The sequence below is a fragment of the Microtus ochrogaster genome, unplaced genomic scaffold, assembly GCF_000317375.1.
Source record: "Microtus ochrogaster isolate Prairie Vole_2 unplaced genomic scaffold, MicOch1.0 UNK18, whole genome shotgun sequence".
In the NCBI taxonomy this organism is placed as follows: domain Eukaryota; kingdom Metazoa; phylum Chordata; class Mammalia; order Rodentia; family Cricetidae; genus Microtus; species Microtus ochrogaster.
This window is the reverse complement of record NW_004949116.1, coordinates 340,663-362,402: the sequence shown is the minus strand read 5'-3', so window position 1 is coordinate 362,402 and position 21,740 is coordinate 340,663. Positions and strand designations below refer to the sequence as shown.

Here is a 21,740-nt window from a genome sequence, read left to right as displayed (position 1 = left end):
TCATTGTAATTCACAAGAGTCGGGTTGGGCATCTCACGATATCTAACATGATCTTTTATGATAAATCTCCAATAAATACCGGGATGATATAGACTTCAAAGTTAAAATACTCCAGAGAGGGATAAAGGAGTCTACAGTCCATCAAAAACATACCTAGAGGGCCAATACCACAGCCAGAGGAACCTTCAAGATGTAGGCCGAATCCCTCCCTGCCTAGGTGAACTGGAGAGATTAGAGTTCGTATATCCGCAGTCTCGCGACTCATGCTTGTAGGCATTCTCAAGAGAGGGTGGCTCCGAGAACTGGAGGCGACGAGACTGTCACGAACCCGGGGTTTCTGGGCCGGGAGGGTCGAAGGACCAGGGCACTGCACCCCGCAGCTGTCGCTCCTGCAAGGAAAAGCTCTGGGTGCGTATGCGGCTTGTCACTTCCTGGGTGCGCAGTGTAAGCCCGAAGATGTCCTCGTGGTAGCGTTGCTGATCCTGAGAGGAGGAAAAGAGACCGGTTGACCGACCAGAACATGAGCAGCCAGCATAGACCTACCCTAGCCAGGCCCGGGCCCGGCCCCTTCGTACCCGCAGCACGCCGATGACGTCACCGGCCTCGTCCAGCTCCAAGTCGCCCTCTGTTGCCAGAATTCGTTGTACGGTCTGCAGGACGCTGGTTGCCATAGTGACGTCGCCGCAGACAAACATGTGTCCTTGCTCGAGGCACAGCACGCGGTGAACCTCCGTGGCCAGCTCTGTCCTCAGGAGGTCCTGTACGTAGGTCTGGGGGCGGGATGAGAGGCGGGCCTTGCGGTGAGAACACCCATGCTGGGGACCTGTCTAAGGGGAGGGTTGGGACTGGGTGGGGGGCTTGGGGACCGCCCAAGCCTGGTTGCGCCATCTGCCATCTCTACCGCCTGCTGCCTGGTACCTTAGGGCTGCCAGGATCCCTGGAATAGGCGGTGAGGATGTGTCCAAAAACCCCGCGCTTCTGGGCATCCAGTACTTCGTCTCGGTAGAGATGGTCGAGTTCGGAGCATCGGCAGCCAAACACCAAAGTCATGGGGGCAGGCTGCAGCCCTGAGAGCAATAAGGTGGTTTGAGAGGGCCTCCTTCCTCTGGAGGAGCCTTGTTATTACCACCTCCAGGCCACGCTTGCTCAGGGTGCCAGCCAGGCTTTTGGGTTGGAACAACCACAATCTTGGCTGTTCAGCCTCTAGGGGCAAATAGGGTGCTTTCACTCAGAACCTGGCACACCTCTGATTTACAGAAGGAAATAGGCATTCAGGCAGCCGAACCAGGAGTGGAACTCCACTAGAACCTGCTCTATCTACTCAATACTGTACCCAAGGCCTGTGTGACATCCCAGGTTCACTTAACTCCAGGCCCAGCTGGTATTCTTCTGTACCTTTCAACCATCCTCTCCCACACAACCTTCTTTTATTGACACCTGAGCAGATAGGGTTAGACTGGGTGGCCCTAGATGAGCTCTGACACGGTTAGGAATCTATCTGGAGCTGTCTCCTGTCTGAATTCCTACCCTATCCCTTTCTTCTTTACCCTCAGTCCACTTCAAATCCTATTATATGCAGAGGGACCACCAGGAAGGCAAACAAACAGGACCCAGTCCTCTCCTCTCCTCCCCTCCCCATTAACTAGCTTCTTTTCACCTTTGGTCCTACTTTCTTTTATGGCCATTTCCTCCAGCCTCCCTCCTTTCCTCCTTGGCTCTCTTCTGACTTCCAGGTGCACCCTTCGCCACAGCCTCACCTTTGATCTCAATGTCATGTAATCTTTCCTGCCAGAATCCCCGGAAGGGTGCGATGCCGGTCCCTGGGCCCACCAGGATGCAGGGCAAGTTGGGATCAGGTGGCAGCCGGAAGGAGGGAGCCCTAGGCAGAGAGAGTCTATTAAGGCCTCTTTTCTTCACCCACGACCTTATACATACCCACCAAACTTTGGCTGTATAGACAAGAAAGCCGAAGGCCCAATAACAAACAACATGGGTTTCTTTGTTGTTGTTGTTTTGTTTTAGGCAGAATCTCACTATACAATTCTGGTTGGTCTGTAACTTGCTTTGTAAACAAGGTTGGTCTCAAACTCACAGAAATCTGCTTGCCTCTGTCCTCCAAGTGTTGGATTAAAGGTGTAGAACCACCGTGCCTGCTAAAAACCTAGACCTTTAACATAATCTGTAGCCAAGGACACAGAGAGACATGCAGGGGGCTATACTTTCACGAAGCACTAAGGCCACTGGCTAATCCATGTTGTTTCTGGCAGTTCTGGTTTCAGGGGCAGGACTCTGCAGTTATTGAGGTTCAAAGCTCAGCCATAGTTGTGAAGTGACCCAGAGACCCCACTGTTCTTGATGTACTAATAGGTCTTTCATCGGAGGACCTAATTACCAGCTAATCCTGTGTGGCACCCCTCCCCCCTCCATGCAAACACACACACACACACACACTCCTCACTTGTCCCTGTCATGCACGTAGCACTTTCTCACCCCTGCCTGGACACAGATGACCTCTTCTACCCCTTCCCTACCCCAGAGGCCTCACTTACCCCCTGATGAAGCAGGGCACCAGGTCTCCTGCCTTGAGTTGGCTCAGCCATGTAGAACACACCCCATAGTGCAGAGGGCCCAGCCCATCTAGGGATTAGGAGGAGAGGCCATTTCAGAGGTCTGTTTTGGTCTTGCCAAGACCAGGCACTTCTAGCTCCCAGCCTCACCCTGGGTTCGATACGCCAGCACAGCTACGGTGAGATGGATCTCTCCTGGGTGGGTGCTGGGTGCTGAGCTGACAGAGTAGTACCGGGGCTGGAGCAGGGGCAGCTGGGTGAGGATCAGAGGGGCAGGCAATGCCACTGACGGGAACTGCTCCAGCACCTCCAACAGTGTGGGGCAGCGGAACCACTTCCACTCTTCATAGCGCCGGGGGTCCTGGGGGCAGATATGCTGAGCTGAGGACCCCGCAGTCCTTGCCAGAGTGACCCCTACCTAGCTGGGCCTCCTTAGCGTTTATTCATGCTCAGTTCAGGCCAACACACACCCTTGAAGACCCAGAGCAACCAGAGATGTCAGCCTGGAGACAGGCCTTAAAGCACCGGTGCATATTGGTCAGGAGAAGCAAGTCCAGAGAACTTGGCATGTATGGAGTACTTATTTTCACTGGATGTCCCCCAATTTATTTATCATCCTCTAGTCTAGCCTCTGCTCCCCACAGCATGGCCCCCACCTGGCTGAGGGCCTCCAGCTCCTGCTGTTCGCTGGACTCTTCTGCCAGAGTGCTGAGAAGTCGAAGGAGGCGAGGGCTGGGCGGAGAAGTGATGTCCAGGAAGAAGGTGAGAGCCTGGCGCAGTGTACATGGGGGCAGCCGGGGGTCCCGTACCCAGCCAGGGGGAGGGCCACCTGGGAGTGATGCACAGAGGGGATCACTGAGGCTGAGTGGTCTGAACTGAAGTTCCCTTTATTGACTTTTGGGGGACTGATCAGGTGTTACTGTGTCTTATTGGAAAACCTGTCCTTGAATGGTGGCATGTGCTTTTCTGAGCAGCTCTGATATGATATGAGCAGGGCTGGGGGGGGGGGACCCTGGCTAAACTGGGTTTCTCTGATCTCCTCTGCCTGTAACCCCATCAGGTTATCTTATCTCCAGGCATTTGTTGTGGAAGGAGATAGGCCAGCTACGGAGAAATTAGACTGTGGTGAGGCTGAGGCTGGAAGGAGGCCTTTAGGGTTCTTGGTGGGTTCTGGAAAAGGGCCACATGGAACAAGGCCATCCTGGTTAGAGTGGCAGCTAGGTCCAGGTAGTACCTAGGTGTGAAGCATGGTGGTAACCCTGTGGGCACTGAGCACCATGGGGTCCTGTGCCAGGGGACGCAGCAGGCTCTTACTCTCCCACCCCAGGCCACAATCCTCACCAGGGCTGCCCTTTTCCAGTTGCTCCACGGCCACAGGCTCCGTGGATGGCGGAGGGTCCTCCACTCTGCTCAGCAGTGCCTCCACTAGGCCGGGTCGGTTGGGTGGGCACACACCTATGTGGTCCCCTGGCTGGTACTGCAGTCCCTCTTGGCCACTAGTGTCCAGACGCACCAGGATTGTGGCTCGGCTAGGAGTGTGAAGGGAGGAGTTATTGAGGTCAGAAAACAGGGAGGAGGAAGGAGGAATGTGGGAGGAGTATGGTTGGTCTGCGTGAGGAGGACCCTAACAGTGAGGAGAATGGGGTGAGCCATATTCCTCACGTGGATTTGCTGCTCTGTAGGTTTTCCACAGAGAGGATCGTAGCCTGGAACATCTTCCGCCTATGCACATGGGTCAGCCCTGGGGAGCGAGAGAATAAAGGTGTCTGAGCAGGGGAGTGGGTCTTGGCTTGTGAGGGAGAATCCTAGGACCACCCCCCGCTCCACTCAACAAGGTCAGATTGAGGTCAGGGTTGTACCTGGTAGTAACTGCAGGCTCTCAGCCTGGGTACTCAGTCGGTACCTCTGGCGCTTCCAGCTGCGTTTGGGGCTGAAGATGTCTCGGGCAGCAGCCTTGGCATCTTCTCCCACACAGAAGGTCTCACAGGCGGCCTGAGGGATGAGTAGTGAGGGCCTAAGGCTCCTTGCCTCCAGGAAGCCTCAGTGTATTAAGGGAGTATTAAGGGGTGTATTAAGGGAGGTAGGGCTGGGGCTGCTGGTCACCTGCAGTCTCTTTTCATTTTAGTCAGGGCAGCCCAAGTTCCTAGCTGTGGGGTCAGCACCCACATTGGTGACAGGGAGACCAAGGCTGAGGTTGTTGCTGACCATGGCACTTTATTTTATTTTCTAGCTCATTTGGCCACTATGATAGGGCCCTGACTTGTCACACCTGCTTGTCTGATGAGTACTGACGCCACGTCCCCGAGAGCACGCTGTTCGGCATATAGTAGTACCTCAGTGAACACAGCTATGAACTCGGACCTGAGTCTGGATTCTCTCGGGACCTAACATCTTCTGTGTCTCAGTTTCCCATCTTGACCCTTCAATTAGGTTCCAGCAAAGATTAAATAAGATACTTCTGTTTTCAGAGGCGGGGTCTTTTGTAGCCCAGGCTGGCCTCTAACTTGCAGTGTAAAAAGGGATGGCTTTGAACTTCTGCTTCTCCTATCTCCACTTCCCAAGTGTGCCACCACACTTGGTTTCTGTAGTGACAAGGGCTGAGCCTAGGGCTTAGTGCATGCTGGGTAAGCACTTTACCACTTGAGCTACACCCCCCATCCCTCTCTGAGATGCTTCATACAAAGCCCTTAGGACAGTGTATGCAGAGGGCCAGTGCTGTCTTGTTGTAGAAGGGGAGGGATCCTGCTCCATCTGTCTGCTTCTGGTCAGGGACAAATGGACAAGCAGCTTGCTGTTCCAGCCTTGAGATTCAGGGCTCCCCGTGGTGGGCTGGGTCCTTTCTCCAGGCTGTTACTGTTTCTTTTCAAGAGTGTGCAGCCTTCTATCTCTTCCTTCCTCCCTGGGCCCTCTCCCTTCCTTCCGATCCCCACTGCTACTGTCCCAGTGAGCCTGTCTTCCTGCTCCTCAGAGGCTCTCATTCGTCTGTATCACCACAATTATAAAACATCTCACTGTGGGCTCACCTTGCTCAGAAACTTCCAGCATCTCCATTTTCTCTAGTCTCTGGGTCGTATTTTCTATTTCTCTTTTCTCAATCTTGACCTTTTCCTTCCAAGCAAACCCCCTGGTTTCTTGCATTGGGTCTAGACTAACAAAAACTGAGTCCCAAATGGATGGACAGATGTGGGGGCTTCCTCACTGATTGAGAACTGTCAGTGTGACGAAGATGCTCTGGGGGAGTCCCTGAGATACTTCTCTGTCCAAAACCAGCCCTTCAGACCAGGCACCAGGGCTGCTCTCAAGCTTCCTGGAGTTTCTACTGGCCTGAGCTTTAGCCCTGACCTCTGAATGACCCTCTGGGCCCTGTCTTTCTTCTTCCATTTTGCCTGCTTTATAGCTTTTGGCTAATAAAGAAGCTTCTTCTGCCTATAGCAGGGCAGAATATAGCCAGGCTGGAAGAGATACAGAGAGAGGATAGGCAAAGTCAGAGAGATGCCATGTAGCTGCCAAAGGAGACGGTCACCAGAACCTTACCCAGTAAGCCACAGCCTTGTGGCGATACACAGAATAATAGAAATGGGATAAGATATAAGAGATAGCTAATAAGAAGCCTGAGCCAATATGCTGAACAGTGTTGTAATTAATATAGTTTTTGTGTGATTACTCAGGTCTGGGTGACCAGGAAACAAACGAGCAGTCTCCGTTTACAAAATGGTGCCCATAGTTTGGGGCTAACCTGCGTGGCCAGCCACACACTTTGTGTCTGTGCTTGTATGCCCGTGCGAGGTTAAGAGGGATGTAGCTGAGAGCATGCCTGCCACTCAGCACCCTGCCCGGGAAAGCAGCTGGATTGGGTCTGCTAGGTGTGCACAGGCAGGAAAGCATGGCAGAGTCTCACTGCCATACACAGACATTTCCAGGCCATGCAGCATGCTCCCTGGCAGATTTAGCTTTTACTCAGACAAAAGGGGTTTATGTGCTGCACGGTGCTTCCCAGAGTTGAGATGGTGAGCACAGCTCCCACCCAGCAGTCGCAGAATTGGCAGTGAACCTCTGCCATGTTGGTCTGGGTGGGGCCAAAAGGCAAAGCAGCCTTAGTCCTAGCCAGTTTAGCATTTGAAGAAGCAGTCCTGGTCAGAGAAGGATTTCAGATACACAGTAGGACAGATTCAGACATAACAGACCTCTAAATGAGACACAGTGTGTTTACAAAATGTACATAGGCTCAGGAGATAGAAGGAAAAAAGTATAGATAAAACAAAACCTTTAAAGAAACGGTAAAAGGGGCTGGAGAGATGGCTCAGTGGTTAAGAGCATTGCCTGCTCTTCCAAAGGTCCTGAGTTCAATTCCCAGCTACCACATGGTGGCTCAGAACCATCTGTAATGAGGTCTGGTGCCCTCTTCTGGCCTGCAGGCATACATGTAGGCAGAATATTGTATACGTAATAAATAAATAAAATTAAAAAAAGAGACGGTAAAAGTAATATAAAAGAGTACAGATAATCATAGATTAAAGAAATAAAGGTAATAAATATTAAAAAGTAATAGAGTAAAAAGTCAATGTAAAGATAAAAAATATACAGAGTCTGGATTATTCATATTACTGTGTTTTCTTTAAATTTTTTGACTGCAGGAAAACATTTGATTCTGGGGCTGCTAAGTTAAACCAACATAAAGGTATCTTGACTTCAAAATTTGGGGCTTTGGAAAAGAGGTTCTGCTTTTGTTTCCACAGAAAATAAAAACCTGTGGATTCCTCCCAGCTTAATGTGGTTTGATGGAACAATACCCCCCAAAAGTTCTCTGTGAACCCTAAAAATACTTTGCCTAACAAAAAGCAGGAAGCAGTTTGGAGAAAACTATGCCCAAATCCCCAAAATGATTGTTTATAAAGGTTTGTTTTCATTTAAAGGGTGTTAACTATAAGTGATTAATGGTCACAGTCAATTTCCAAAAAAGATAAGGGGAATATGATGTAGAGATAAATATTTTGTATTGCTATGGATCATGGTCTGTTTATACAAATTTAAAGTTGATTTTGTTACATTTTATAATTTCTACTCTTGTTTAAGGTATTGTGTTTGTGCAGCTCATTTAAAAATATAATGTATAATTAAAAATTACAGATTAATAGTCATTTATAATAGTCAAACTTGTAGTCTTGTTAGGTTTTCTAGATGTACAGAAATTTATTTCAGATGGATAGGTATTCTTCAAATCTTTCAAAGACTTACAAAATATGGTGTTTAAACTGTTTTAAGAACTTAGACTTTTCTCTACAGTGAGACATGTCTGCTTCTGCAGCACCAATCACTTCAGAGAGCTTGGTGGGCATTGAAGAGGCTCGTTATGGAATTTGCCTTCAGTGTGATAAGGCTAGACATCTGGGCAAGAAACTGCTCTTGCCTGGACTGCTTGATGGTATGCTGTATGAACTGGACATGTAGGACCCACAGAAAAGTGACTGCTGAACTTTCCAAAAGACAGAATGGTCCTTTAGGGTTCCTGCCTCATGAAAAAAAAAACCTGCCAAACATTTTGTAGGACACAAAAGAAAGCAAGTGATGAGCTGTGTCAGTACAAGGCAGAACAACAGATCTTCAAGTCTCCTGCTTCACTGAAAAGTCTGTTAGATATTATGGGCCTGTAGGCTGAATATGGATGCCCCAACATTACAGAAGAACTTTGGGTGACTGTCCAGGCAGCCAGATGTCTCTGTCAATTTAGAGTTTTGAAAGTTGCTAACAATGTACTTCCTGTTTACTTAGGTAATATATCTTCCTGGAGTCTTTAAAGAACTGAAGACAGTTATAGTTTTCCTTAGTTATGATAAATGTCTCTTAATTCTAGAGTTTTGGAAGTTGCTAACAATGCACTTCCTGTTTACTTAGGTAATATTATATCTTCTTGGGGTCTTTAAAGAGCTAAAGGCAGATAGTTATAGTTTTCCTTAGTTATGATAAAAGATAAATTAGACATGAAACTTTAGATTCACAAAGATAAAATAGATGATAGCATATATTTTTTAATTTTGCCAGATACAAATAGACTAAATATTGTAACTGTAATTCTTGCTTAAACCTGTCTTGCTATACGTAATTTTATTATATTAAAGTTAAAAACCTTCCTTTTTATTTAGACAGAAAATGAGAGTTGATGTGGATTCCCCTCTGTATGCTATGAATATGTCTTATTACCATTGGTTAATAAAGAAGCTGCTTCTGCCTATAGCAGGGCAGACTATAGCCAGATATAGAGAGAGAATAGGTGAAGTCAGAGAGACGCCATGTAGCTGCCAAAGAAGATGGTTGCCAGAACCTTACCCAGTAAGCCACAGCCTTGTGGTGATACAAAGAATAATAGAAATGAGTTAAGATATAAAAGCTAGCCAATAAAAAGCCTGAGCTAAAATACCAAACAATGTTGTTTTAATTAATTAATATAGTTTCTGTGTGATTATTTGGGTCTGGGCGACCAGGAAATGAACGAGTAGTCTCCTACTACAGAGTCCTGGTGCCCTGACTTTATTCCTTTGTGCACCCACTGTTGGGGGCAGCTTATGGCTATCTGAGGAGCCCTTCTGTAGGCCCTGCCTGTTCTTTTTTTTACCATATTTCTAGCCTGATGTGGTGCCTCTGTTGGTAGTACCTGTTGTCCACTACTTGGGGCTGATTCCAGAAGGGCCGGCTATTGAGTGGCAAAATTAAGGCAAGTTTTGAAAAGAACAGGGCAAGGCCAGAGAACCAGATTAGGAAGTCAGTGAGCATCTAGTCTCAGTATTTCAGGGTTCAACTACAGAAGCCTGGAGGAGGCGTCTCAGGTCAGACTCAGAACAGAGGTTTGCCCAGGGTCAGATATAGGGCACCGGGTTGCTCACCTGGAAGGCTGCCTGGGCCCAGCCTCGGAAAGCCTCCTCCTGGCCGCAGAGCTCATCACCCTGGCCCAGCTGCAATAGCCGTTCCCCACCCAGCTCCTCCAGCCTTGTGTCCACTGCCCGAGCAAAGGCACAGAAGTGGGGGTATGCTCGGGAGCCGAGCCCAAAAACACAGAACCTGTGGTACAGGGAACCGTTGTTGAAGTCACCATGCCAGCCCATGTCTACCCAGGCGGTTTCTCTCTCCCGTTCACCCCCTTTAGTGAGGACCCTAACCTGAGGGTGCCCAGGGCCCCTGCGCTGTCTGTGTTACTGGACTCTTTCCTCTTGCGCCGCCAAGACGATACCAGGGGATCTGAGCAGGAGACGCTGTTGAATCGGATTTTGTAACTCCTGGCAAGAGAGGATAAAGACGGGGTGTCACAAGGAACTGGAAACATGGCCCAGTCCCAGCCAGGGAACAGGTTTGTGGTTCCTACTCCTTGGGTGAGAAGGGTTGAGATGCAGCCTTGAGGTTGGTGGAGGGTTCTGCTCTGCCTCTCCTTCTGGAAGAGACCTCAGGATTGTAGGGGGAAGTCATAGGCCAGGTTCCCAGTGACGGTGGCCCTTGTGGCTGGATGGTGTCCTGGCCTCATGCTCTCTGTTCCCCAGCTTGTTGAGAAGGACTTGAGAGACCAGGGTAATGTCCCTAAGATCTCTGCTTTGGTGCCTGTTCTGGAACTAGCTCTGTAGACCAGGCTGTTCTGAAACTCACAGAGATCCGCCTGCCTCTGCCTCCCGTGTGCTGGGATTAAAGGCTTGCGCCACCATTGCCCAGCAACCTAAGATCTCTCCTTTAGTGTCCCCAATGCCTCTTGTCCCGTCTCCCTGCTCCCACTCACTTGTGCTGTTCCGGCCGAGGGGAGCTGTTGTAGGGCCCCGACATCTCCATCAGTGCTGCTGCGAAGCTCTGTGCAAGGAAACACCATGTGTTTGCATCATGGTTAGTGTTATTTTGTACTATACAGGAGCTTAAAACCAGGCTGGCTGTGTGTATGTGAGCATGTGTGTATGTGTATAGCCTTGTATCATTGAACACGCGTGCTTTGACTCACAGAGGGTTACATCCCAACACATGCACTAAGAGCATGTAGAAGCTGGGAAGGCTTTAACAGAATGTGCAGCACACCCTTTACCCCTCTCCCTCACACATCTAAACACATCAAGAAAACACACTAGAGTGTGGTTCTTTCCCTGCAATTGTGGGTAAATGGGAGCTGCCCAACAAGCCAAACATAGCATCCCATTCCATGTCTCTAGTCTGGGCACAGATCCAAGTTCAGAATCTGAAATACATTTATTTTCTTCCTTCCTTCCTTCCTTCCTTCCTTCCTTCCTTCCTTCCTTCCTTCCTTCCTTTCTTTCTTCTTCCTTCCTTCTTTCTTTTTCTTCTTTTTTTCATGATAGGGTTTTTCTGTATAGTCCTGGCTGTCCTGGAACTAGCTCTGTAGACCAGGCTGGCCTCAAACTCACAAATAGCCACCTGCCTTTGCCTCCTGAGTGCTGGGATTAAAGATGTGCGCCATCACCACCCAATGAAATAATTTCTAATGGACTCATATTGCCATATCATAAAGTAAAAAGTCACAATTGAAACACACTAAATTGGAGGCTATTTGTACTTACATAGGTGCATATAGTTTGTTTTTTAATGGAAGCATGTAATTCTTGCTTGCTTTTTACCAGTGACTATTGTGGATAGCCTTCTAAGCCAGTATCTTAAGCTTGGCTTCATTCTCTTTTCTGAGATTTATTTCTTTTATTTTATGCATATGAGTGTTTTGCCTGCACGTATGTTTGTGCACTGTGTGCATGTCTGATACCTATGAAGGCAAGAAGAAGGTGTCAGATCCCCTGGAACTGGAATTAAAGATGGATGTGAGCCACCATGTGGGTGTTGGGAATCAAACCTGGGTCCTCTGGAAGAGCAGTTGGTGCTCTCAAATGCTGAGACATCTCTCTAGCCCTTTGACTTCTTTATGGTGGCTATATCCTCCTCCCATATTTGCCTGTATGGTGGTGTATGACATTCTATGACTGAAGGACACTGGGTAGCCTATGAACCATTAGTTCTCCAACATCCTCACCCACATACCATACATCTTTGTGAGGCTCAGTCAAGTGATCTTTAGAGGTGGGGTGGCTGAATGAGGACTTTAAAAACTGGGTGGACATGCCAGGTGTAGTACATGCTTCTAATCCAAGCAGGTTGATCTGTATGAGTTTGATGCCTGTCTGGTCTACACAGTGAGACCCCATCTCAAACAAAACAAAACAATGGACAGTGACCGGTGAGAGGGCTCACCAGGTGAAGATGCTTGCTCTACATGAGGGGAACCTGAGATTCATCTGTGGAGCCCACCTAAGAGTGGAAGGAGGGAACCAACTTCACAAGGGTCCTCTGACTTCCACACGCATGTCACAGTGTACGCACACACACACACACGCGCGCGCGCGCACACACACACGCATACACGCACACACTCAACCTAATAGTCAATTCTCGGTGGGGTGGTCAAGTCCTACTTGAGTGGTGAGGGAAGGAAGCTCATTCTTGTCCACATCAACACTGGGCACGAGCAGCCCCCAGCACTTAACCAGCTTTGGAATGGACAGAGCTTCAGGGCCTGATGGAGTGTGGGGGGATTATTTAAGTGGGCCACCTCAGAAGGCTCTTTTACATTTTGGTGCCACCATGGAAACAAGTTAGAAATCACACAAAACACAGCTCCTAAACGCTAACTATAGGTCAGCTGGGGGTGTTTCTGTGGGGTTACTTTAGTCAGCACATGAGACCTGAACTTCAGGATTTTTTTTTTTTTTTTGAGACAGGGTCTCATGTAACTCAGGCTTGATTCTAATTTGCTATATAGTGAAAGATAACCGTGACCTTCTAATCCTCCTGCCTCCAACTCTTGAGTGCTGAGATTACATATGTGCCACCACACCCGATGAATGTGGTGGCAGGATTCAAACCCTTTGAATATGCTAGTCAAGTGCCCTACCAATTGTCCTATGTCCCCAACCTTGAGCTCTGTGTGTGAATGACTTAGAGTAAGTACATAGTCATGTAGGTGTTCACAGATCAGACGTGTGTGTGTGATCAGCATCCCTCATGAAGTAGTGCCAGCATCCTGAAGTCACCTTTGTGCCTCATACTAATCTCCTGATCGAGAAATCCCCCTGGGTTAGAGTTGCCTGGTTTTGAACTTCAGACAAAGTGGATTCTACCATATGTATTCACAGCCTGTTTCATTTTTCATCTGTATTGTGTGTTGTAATTTGTTCACACTGCTGTACCTCATGTGAGTTTATCACTGTTTATCCAATCTATTGTTGATTGACACTTGAATTGTTTCCAGTGTGGGTGTTATGAGCAATGCTGCCATAAATATTCTTGTTCATATCTTTGGTGTATATACTCTGTTTTCTGTGTGATACATTTCTTCCTCTAAAAAGTTTGGGCATGAAATTGAAATGCTCACATCTCAAAAGCATGGTTTAATCTGGTCATTTGACAGTTTGAAAAAACAAAATAGAACCCCCCCCCTCCGAAAAAAAAAAAACAGTTAAACTTACATCTTCCCTATGACCCAATAATTCCACTCCCGGGTATTTATCCAAGAGAAATGAAAACACAAGCCCACAAAAGCCTGCTACAAGAACGTTCTTAACAGTTTTATTCATAATAACCCCAAATTGGAAGCAGTCCAAGTGTCTATCAACAGAAGAATGGATAAACAAGCCGGGGCTGTTCACACAGTGAACACCACTCAGCAGGGGAAGAAAGTACTGAGCCATGGACAGGGACAAACCTCCAAAACAGGCAGAGTGACCCAAGCCACAGCACTTGCACTTTCAAGACCCATCTATCTGTCGTGACTGGAGACTGCCTTGGAGAAGCTGACGAGGCTTTGGGAGGGGGCGGGGCGCATGAAACGCTCTTTGCCTTATTGGACTATGGGTCACACACACCACTTCTGCTTCAAAGCCAAATCATGATGCCACTTACGGCTTAGTGTTTGTCCCTCCAATCTTGTGTTAATGACATTTGGAGGTCAGACTTTTGGAGAGGGTTGGGTTGAGAGGGCTCTGCCTTCATGAGTGGTTTCATCTACTCACGGATTAATGGATTAATGAGCTGTATTGGGAAGCCCTGCTATAAAAGCGGCCCTCTCTGGAGCGTTCCTACTGTCTTGCTGTGTGATGCCCTCTGCATGTCATGATGCACAGGGAGGTCCCTCCAGACACTGAGTAGATGCTGAGACAGGTGTTTGGGTTTTTTTGTTTTAAATCTTTTATTGCTCTTATTTTAACTTGCATGCATGCACGTCCTTACAATGTATAGAGGTCAGAGGACACTTTTCAAGAGTTGGTCCTGTTCCTTTGTCTAGGTCTTGAGGATAGAATTCAGGGCCTCAGGCATGGCAGTGAGTGCCCTTTACCTACTGAGGCATCCACCTCTTCTTACCTGACCCAGTTTCTGTTTGTTTGTTGTTGTTGTGGAGACAGGGCCTCATTATGTAGATAAGGCTAGCCTGAACTCCATCTGCCTCTGCCTCCCTAGTACTGGGATTAAAGACATTCCTGTTTTGGAGTCTCCTGTAGCCCAGACTGGCCTTAAACTCAGTTTTGCTGTAGATAAACTGAAACTCTTGATCCTCCTGCCTGTGCCTTTCAAGATTACATATGATACCACACTTGACTCATGGTGCTCTGTTTCAGTTTGCTTGTTTTAAATAAACAAACATTACAGCTAGGGAAAGGGCTTCTGTCAGAATTCAAGCTTGCTGGGAGCCATTTACCTTTGGATTCTAGAGGAGGAACTCAGCACTAATAAGGGCTCTGACATCTGAGGTGGGAACAGATGAGCAGGCGGACATGCCTCAAGCTTGGGCACAGAGCACACCACGGGAAGATAATGGTTATCCACAAGGCATTTGATGGCCTCGGATTTTGTTTAAGCCATGTTGAGCAAGTGAAGCTATTTAATCTGTGCTGGCACCCAGAGAGTGCACATGCCTCTTTTCAGAAAAAGAAAAGGGTCAGTTACAGCACTGAAGTGAGCAGGCAATCTTTGTTTTTCTCATTTGTCGAGACCTGTAGGCACTCTTTGGTCAGCCAGGAAGTGCCTGCTTCGTATGAAAGAGTTGCACTGATAATAGGGACATAGGAGTCAAGGTTCCAGCAGCCAGTTCCCATTCCCGTCAGGAAGTGGGGCTACTTCATCAGATTCATTTTCCGTCCTGGTGCATGTGTGTGCGTGTGTGCACGGATGTGTGTATGTGTGAGTGTGCATGGGTGTGTATAGTATGTATGTCTGCTCCCTCCTGTCCGTTTCTAGTCTTTCCTCACTCTCTCCACCCTGAAAGCCTTACCTCTCCATTCTCCGGGGGATCCCCATTCCCAAAGGTGCTGGTCACCACCAACACCAGTGCCTCGTGCTCCAGGGACACTACGTCGTACTCATCCATGCACAGGACCTGTGGGGAGGAGAAGATGGATGTTGGGACTTGTCTTCCTGCTGTCCCTGTCCTCACTTAGGCTGCCTTGGGAAGACAAGGCCTGATTGAATCCTGGATCTTTGTAGATTTTAGTTTTCTTTTTGAAGCCCATCTTTTACTTTTTTTGAGACAAGGTCTCGTGAAGCCCAGGTTAGCCTTGAGCTCATTACTTAGTCAAGGATGACCTTGAACCCTTGCTCCTCTTGATTCCACCTCCCAAGTGCTAAGATTACAGGGACGCACCACCATTCTGGACTTGACATGAACCCTTCCTTTTAACTCTCTCATCATCTAGGCACCTCTGAAGAGGTAGACAGACTCTTTCCCCTTTCCAGCCCCTGTCTCCCAGGCCACAGTCCTACCCGGGGATCAAACGCCTTCCGGAAGAGCCTCCCCAACTGCTGTGCGTAGCTCTGGGCCCGGCCAGTCTCAGAGCCATACAGGATAGTCGCCTTCACACGCTTCGCCATCACAGTGCCCATGAGTGATGCAGAGATCTTCACTGCACTGCAGGCAAGGGTGGGGTGAGGGCATCCTATGTGCATAGGGGCCAGACCTCCCAGGTAGGGGTCCAGACCTCATCCCAGCAGTCTGGGGGTACCACTACTGGGCTTGTTCTCCTAAAGTATGGAGAAGGGATGTAGTCCCAGGGTACCCACTTGGCCACTTCCTTGAAGGTCTTCTTCCTGGTGATACCTGCGCCCTTTGCTGCACTTCCCTTCCAGGGGTCAGGCTGCAGAAAAGTGATGGGGTGGGGAGGGGAGGAGCATGGAAGACGAAAGTTAGCAGTCCTTGTGGGCTGCCTAGAGTTGTGCTAGGTGGGCAAGAGCCAATCAGGTTGGGTACCTGGTAGTGGAAGGCAGGGGACAGGAAATAGTTGACCATCTCTTGATGGAAGACAGGAGTGAGGCTGCCTGAGATGGGGGGTACAATCCAGGCCCAATCAGCAGGGCAGCCCCCTCTGGCCTTCTGCTCATTCTCCAAGTGCTTCATGAAGGAGGCTGTGGCGGCATGGTGGTCTACAATGGTCACTTTGGCCAGCTGAGGTGAGGACAGGAAGAGGCTGGACTCAGAAATGCCCTAAAGATTCCCCACCATTTTTTGTCACTGTCAACCTTGCCTGTGCCTTGGGTCACTGCAAATGACATTTTGCAAATGTCCCCACAAATCTCTGCAGATTGCATAACCATACTCCAGGTTTTAGCAGGGAGAGCAGCCCTGATTTCCAGTGTCTGTGTGCCTTGTCATGAGGGCTGGGTGCCAAGATAGACCTGGGGCCTCCCAGGCTACTGCTCTGCCGCACCCTCAGGTCCTTCCTCAACCCTTTCAACAAAGGTATTCACCAGACATTGGTTTCCTCGCCAACCCCCCTCCCCTGTATTATGACCCTCCCATACCCAGCATGTTTTCTCCCCTAGTATTAGAGATTCCAGATGCCAGTGGGTCCCACAGTATGCCTGTGTCCAAAGCTGCAGGTACAATGTGCCCCATGACACATGGGCTATAGCATATCCCAACCCTGCTCAGTTTCTGTGTCCCCTAGCCCCCCAGCTGGGCCCATGTACCTGGTAACTGTGCAGTACAGCTACGTTAATTTCCACTGCTGCCTTGTCTTTCCACAGCGAGGAGGTTGTCCGAGTGTCTAGATCCATGCAGACAGCCACATCCTGGGACAAGTTGTACAGGGTAGGGACAGAGGAGCAGGAGTGGATAGGAGGAGGCGGTGAGAGGAATACTGAGTTGAGCCAGTGTTTTGCCCACCAAGGTACTACGTGGTGGAGAGGGCAAGTCCCTTCTCAGCACTGGCCCTTCATTTCCCTTCTCCGAAATGGGTGTAAACCTTTTCTGGGAAAAGGTCCCCTTTGAGCCAGGCATGGTGTTCAAGTCTATACTTCCAGCTGTTGGGATGCTGGTGCAGAGAGATTACCATGAGTTCAGGACCAGCCTGGAAACACGCACGCACACACTGCTTTGAGAATCTAATGAACTATCCTCCACACGCGTCCTCACTTCTACCGTTCTTTCTTCCCAGCTTTGGTGACTTCAAAGCTCACCCACATCCCTGGACCGGACTCAGCTCACATTTTCCCATGGCCAGCCCTCTGGATTGGAGGAAGGGTGGCACACAGCTTCATGTTTCCTTCACTCAGCATCCCCTTACCTCAAGTATGTTGTAACGGTGAGGGTCACACAGGTCCCTCATGCCAATCTCTGAGCTCATGTACCAGCCGCTGAAAGGGGCAGCGGGGAATTCCAGGCCCCCGATCTCCAGAAGCATGTTGGACACAGCTGGGAGGGCATACCAACGCAGGCCAAGGGCAGCAAACCACTCTAGCCTAGGGTTTCGGGTTCGATTAGCCTCTGTGTAGAGTTACCATGTGCCCCTCACAGTCCTTCAAAGGACTCCGGGTAGTCCCACGCCCACCCTGTCCTTTCATGCTCACGTGGGGTGCTCCAGAGGCACCTCGAGGACCAGCTCTGGGGGCAGAGTGAAGAGTTCTGGGGGCTCATCGGGAGCCTGGAGTAGCAGGGGCAGCACATCAAATCGGCCATTTCCTGGGGCCCAGCCGTGTTGGATACAGAGCTGTGGGAAGCAGGCAGAGGAGAGTTCAAGGGAATCCTCACCATTAGCCATTCCCCATTCTTTACTTCAGGGACTCCTCAGCAGCTGGGTCTTTGTATCCACTGGAGAACCCTGTCCTTTTGTAGTCAAGGCTTTCCTTGCACTCCTGACCCTCCTGCTTCAACCTACCAAGAATTACAGAAATGCACCGCCATGCCTGGCTTCCCATCTTTCACCCCAAGGAAGGTCCCCTCCTGCTGCTCCCTTGGCGCTCTTCTCTGCATTCCATGCTGTGTGCCCTGGCTTTCCTATCCTCGCAAGCCTGGGCACCCACTTGTCATGAATACTCTTGGCTGTCAACTTGACACACCTGGGAAGAGGAAGCTTCAACTGAGGAATGGCTGCCATCACCAGACTGGCTTGTGGCCATGTCTACAGGGGACTTTTATTGATCACTGATTGATATAGGTGACCCAACCCACCTCAGGCCTGGGTTGTCTGGGCCTGAGGTATTTATAGAAGGTAGCTGAGCAAACCAGTTAACATTTCTTCATGGCCTCTGCAGGTTCCTGCTTCCAGGCCCCTGACTTTCTTCAGTAATGGAGTGTGACCCGTGAGTTGTACGAGGAAAGAAAATCTTTCCTCTCCAGATTACTTTTGGTCAATGTTTTACTACAGCAATAGAAAGCAAAGTAGGTTGGGTGGAGGTGGCGCACGCCTGTAATCCCAGCACTCGGGAGGAAGAGGCAGGCAGATCTCTGTGAGTTCGAGGCCAGTCTGGTCTACAAGAGCTAGTTCCAAGACAGGCAAAATTACACAGAAACCCTGTCTCGAAAAACAACAACAACAGAAAAGAAAGAAAGGAAGAAAGAGATAAGAAAGAAAGAAAGAAAGAAAGAAAGAAAGAAAAGGAAGGAAGGAAGAAAGAAATAAAGGAAGGAATAAATAAATAAAGAAAGAAAGAAAGGAAGGAAGGAAGGAAGGAAGGAAGAAAGAAAGAAAGAAAGAAAGAAAGAAAGAAAGAAAGAAAGAAGTATACCACCTCAGTGATCTCCACGTTGGCAGGGTCCCCTCGCACGGAGCCATCCTGCTGTCTATAGCCTGCATAGCGCACCAGCTGGCTGTTCCAGATCCGGAAGTCTCCTCTGCCAGGGCAACGCTGAGGGAACACTGTGATGGCTGAACTGGCAGGGGGAATGAAGCTGGTTAGAGCCCCTTCACTGCTGCCTGGGGTAGGCTTGGGCCTGGAGTGGGGTTACTCACCGAAGATTGCCTCGGTTTGTTGCATACTTAATATGGTTGCAGATGTAGGTGAACATTTCCTGTGCGGTCCTGCAGTCCCGGGCATCAAATACCTGGGCCCAGAGGGGATGGGTCAAGGATGTAGGTGACAGATGAGGTTTTAAGTGCCAGTTCCAGAGGAGTGCTGGCATGGGTCTTGTTGGGAAGGAGGCGGGGTCTGGAGGAGCTACCCACTGCCCTACTGAGCCTCCTTTGCCAGACAGCCCCACTTGCCCAGAACAGCCTGATTTTCCCAGGACACATCTCCCCACTCCCCTCAGGGCAGACTTGAACACCAGCACAGAGGGGCACCTGCTCACTGCTGAGTGGATGTCTGGGGAAGGTTTCTATTCGACAGGGACCCCACATAGGGGTATTAGCATTGAGTTGCTCATTGGCCAGAGTGCTCATGCCGAGGCAGGTGATCCAGCTCCCTTGAGCCAGTACAGTGACGGAAAGAGGCGGCTGTAGTAGGTGCTTCTAGGGACCCTGTCCGTGGCATCCTGATGCTAGGAGAAGGCTGGGAGGTCCTATCCTGTCTGAGGGGGAGGAAACTTGTGACAGGGTAGGGGTGGTGGTGGTTGACCAATGGCTAAAGGAGGGACACAGCAGGGAGTAGAGCTTATTATGAAAGCTTGAAGGGTTCAAAGTTGAACTAAAGCTTTGAACCACTTAGAGGGTTGGGCAGGCGGTAGACAGACTGTTCTGATTTTATTGGCGATGCCTTTGGCAGGCCGAGCGTGTGGCTTTTCGTCCACATTCTTTCGCGGCCACTTACGGCCCAGGAGGCCAAGGTCATGAGTTCCCCTGTAGGCCTTGGCTTCTCTCAGTGCTGAGGCTGTTCCAGTGTGGTGTGTACCAGTGTGAAGGAGGGTTGGGACCGAGGCTACAGGGGACCTCAGGGGAGGTGGGTGTGAGCTGAAGGCCTCCAGGAGGAGCAAGTTAGCTTTTCCAGCAACATTTCTCGTCCTCTCTACCAACTGTCCTCATCTACTCAGGGAGCCTCAGTATTCTGCCTTGCTTCTGCCAAGGACTGTGGGGTTTGATCGCCACGCCTTAGTCAATAGGCTGAGGACTATCCCGTAGCATCCAAGGATGGAGCTGATCCCTTTAGCTTTCTCAAAAGGCAATAGATAGGGATGGGTCCACTGCCTCACACCCACCCCTCAGGGAGGCCGCAGGAGCTTCCTGTGGCTCTCTTTTTCAGGCCCCTGGTACCCTTCTGGGCATGTACCAGCTGGTTTTACCTGCAGCTTTCCCCACTGGATCCGACCCACACAGCGGGGAGCATTGCGCCAGGCCTGCTTCGCCCCAAATACTAGCTCACTCTCCCGGAGCTGGTAGGTGCCTGTGGCTGCCACCTCAGCCTCCACCTCTTGAAGCCGCTGTTCATGAGCCTGGGAACCACTCCTGGGGAGAGGGGAGGGTCACAAGCCTGGGTGTCAGGACAGTGGAAGGTGTGAGTAGTGATTAGGAGGCTTCTCAGGTCAGTGGTGGGTGCTCCAGTGCAGGAGAGACTCACCTTTTGATGGAGTTGTAGTACTGATTGATGAAGTCCCGGGCCTGACCCAATAGCTGCTCAGTGGGTGAAGGGCCCTGGGTGGGCCGGCTCTGTAACTTCCTTGGAAATACCAGTGATCCCAAGCAGCGTCTTGGGGTACAGGGCCCATCCTGGGCCAGAGGAACAGAGAACATAAAGTCCCGGATCAGGTCAGAGTGCAGGGTGAGCTGTGGTTAGCAAGGGCTGAGGTAGATGCCGAGCAGAGGGAGGGAGGTTTGGGAAAGGATGGACTCAGATCCGGGCTAAGATTGGAAATGGGATGAGGTCAGATTGGCTTAGGGTAGCACTTGGGGCTCAGGGCCAAAGGGTTGCTGAAACCATTGCAATGTTCCTTGACCCCTCTGGCCCTTCCCAATTTTCACAGCTTGTAGACAAGATCAAGTCTAATAAAAAAAAAAAAACCTTGCTCATATGGGTCCCCACCTGGGCCCAGGTCTCTTCCAACCCCTTCCCAGTCCTAGAAACCTGGGTAGGGCCTGTCCTCACCTGCTGAGCCTGGGCACTGAGGGTGTCATAGGTGATGCTGCCCACTTCCCAGTTCTTCACCCGAGGAAACTTGGGTCCCTCTGGGGGCCGGGTGAGTGGGGGGCTGTTGGGAACCATGGATGGGAGAGAAGTTTATTTCTTTTAGGCCTCTGCACTGTAGCCCAGGGCAGCCTTGTTCACATCAATAACCCCACAGGGTCATCGTCCACCCACCGCTTCCTGATATTTTCTGTCTGCTCTCACAATAGCCTTGGCAGGTGGGCAGCACCTCTGCCCTCCCTCTTACGAAGGCATTAAGGCTTAGAGGAACGGGGTCTCTAGCCTGAGAGTGAAAAGGGGGGGGGGAATCCAGACAGCTCTGAGCACTCTCTAGCCTAGAGTGCTGGCCCAGACCGGTCCTCACTGCCTGAGTAGCCCCTATTTTGTCTCTGCTGCATCTGAGGTTCTTTTAGTGTGAATGTACAAGTTGGAAGTTTGGGTACCCAGGAAGCAGTGTTGAGAAGTTAGTGATTTGGGAGGTGAGGTATAGAGGTATAGACAGACTGACTACTGGATCTACTGGGTTCTAGTGGGGTGCCTTTGTCATAAGAAAAAAGAAAGAGCTCTTTGTTCTGCTTTCTTGGTCCAGGTGTTCACCATGGGAAGCCCTTCCCACCAGAGATGACGCATGAGGCCTGTGTCATGCTCGTAGATGTCCAGCTTTCTGAACTGCGAGTGGGATGACCTCCCTCGCGTGTGGTGTGTGTGTGGGGTGTGTGTGGGGTGTGTGTGTGGCGTGTGTGTGTGTGGTGTGTGTGTGTGTGGTATGTGTCTGTGTGTAGCTTGTGTGTGTGGTGTGTGTGGTATGTGTGTGTGTGTGGTGTG

The 21,740-nt window shown here is 49.9% G+C and overlaps 1 protein-coding gene and 1 long non-coding RNA gene across 2 annotated transcripts in view; one reads left to right on the top strand and one right to left on the bottom strand.

Moving 5' to 3' along the window:
* Window positions 1–14: 14 nt before the first annotated feature.
* The window catches only part of Nos3 (nitric oxide synthase 3), a 23,194-nt gene continuing 1,468 nt past the window's right edge, over window positions 15–21,740 (bottom strand). The window contains exons 2-26 of the mRNA XM_005367406.3: window positions 20,877–20,979; window positions 20,352–20,500; window positions 20,077–20,239; window positions 18,812–18,903; window positions 18,591–18,732; window positions 17,430–17,569; window positions 17,147–17,321; window positions 16,551–16,652; window positions 15,832–16,026; window positions 15,645–15,718; window positions 15,348–15,492; window positions 14,860–14,964; window positions 10,324–10,391; window positions 9,719–9,835; window positions 9,446–9,620; window positions 4,427–4,559; window positions 4,230–4,308; window positions 3,909–4,096; window positions 3,224–3,396; window positions 2,718–2,928; window positions 2,550–2,637; window positions 1,758–1,879; window positions 919–1,067; window positions 576–770; window positions 15–482 (exon numbers count right to left, since the gene is read on the bottom strand). Coding sequence (XP_005367463.1) covers window positions 321–482; window positions 576–770; window positions 919–1,067; window positions 1,758–1,879; window positions 2,550–2,637; window positions 2,718–2,928; window positions 3,224–3,396; window positions 3,909–4,096; window positions 4,230–4,308; window positions 4,427–4,559; window positions 9,446–9,620; window positions 9,719–9,835; window positions 10,324–10,391; window positions 14,860–14,964; window positions 15,348–15,492; window positions 15,645–15,718; window positions 15,832–16,026; window positions 16,551–16,652; window positions 17,147–17,321; window positions 17,430–17,569; window positions 18,591–18,732; window positions 18,812–18,903; window positions 20,077–20,239; window positions 20,352–20,500; window positions 20,877–20,979 — 3,445 coding nt within the window. The 3' untranslated portion in view covers window positions 15–320. The remainder of the gene's footprint in view (window positions 483–575; window positions 771–918; window positions 1,068–1,757; window positions 1,880–2,549; window positions 2,638–2,717; window positions 2,929–3,223; window positions 3,397–3,908; window positions 4,097–4,229; window positions 4,309–4,426; window positions 4,560–9,445; window positions 9,621–9,718; window positions 9,836–10,323; window positions 10,392–14,859; window positions 14,965–15,347; window positions 15,493–15,644; window positions 15,719–15,831; window positions 16,027–16,550; window positions 16,653–17,146; window positions 17,322–17,429; window positions 17,570–18,590; window positions 18,733–18,811; window positions 18,904–20,076; window positions 20,240–20,351; window positions 20,501–20,876; window positions 20,980–21,740) is intronic.
* LOC106144352 lies at window positions 684–5,106 on the top strand. The gene is made up of 3 exons (XR_001229426.2): window positions 684–760; window positions 3,191–3,329; window positions 4,798–5,106. It is a non-coding gene; the product is annotated as an uncharacterized LOC106144352 (long non-coding RNA).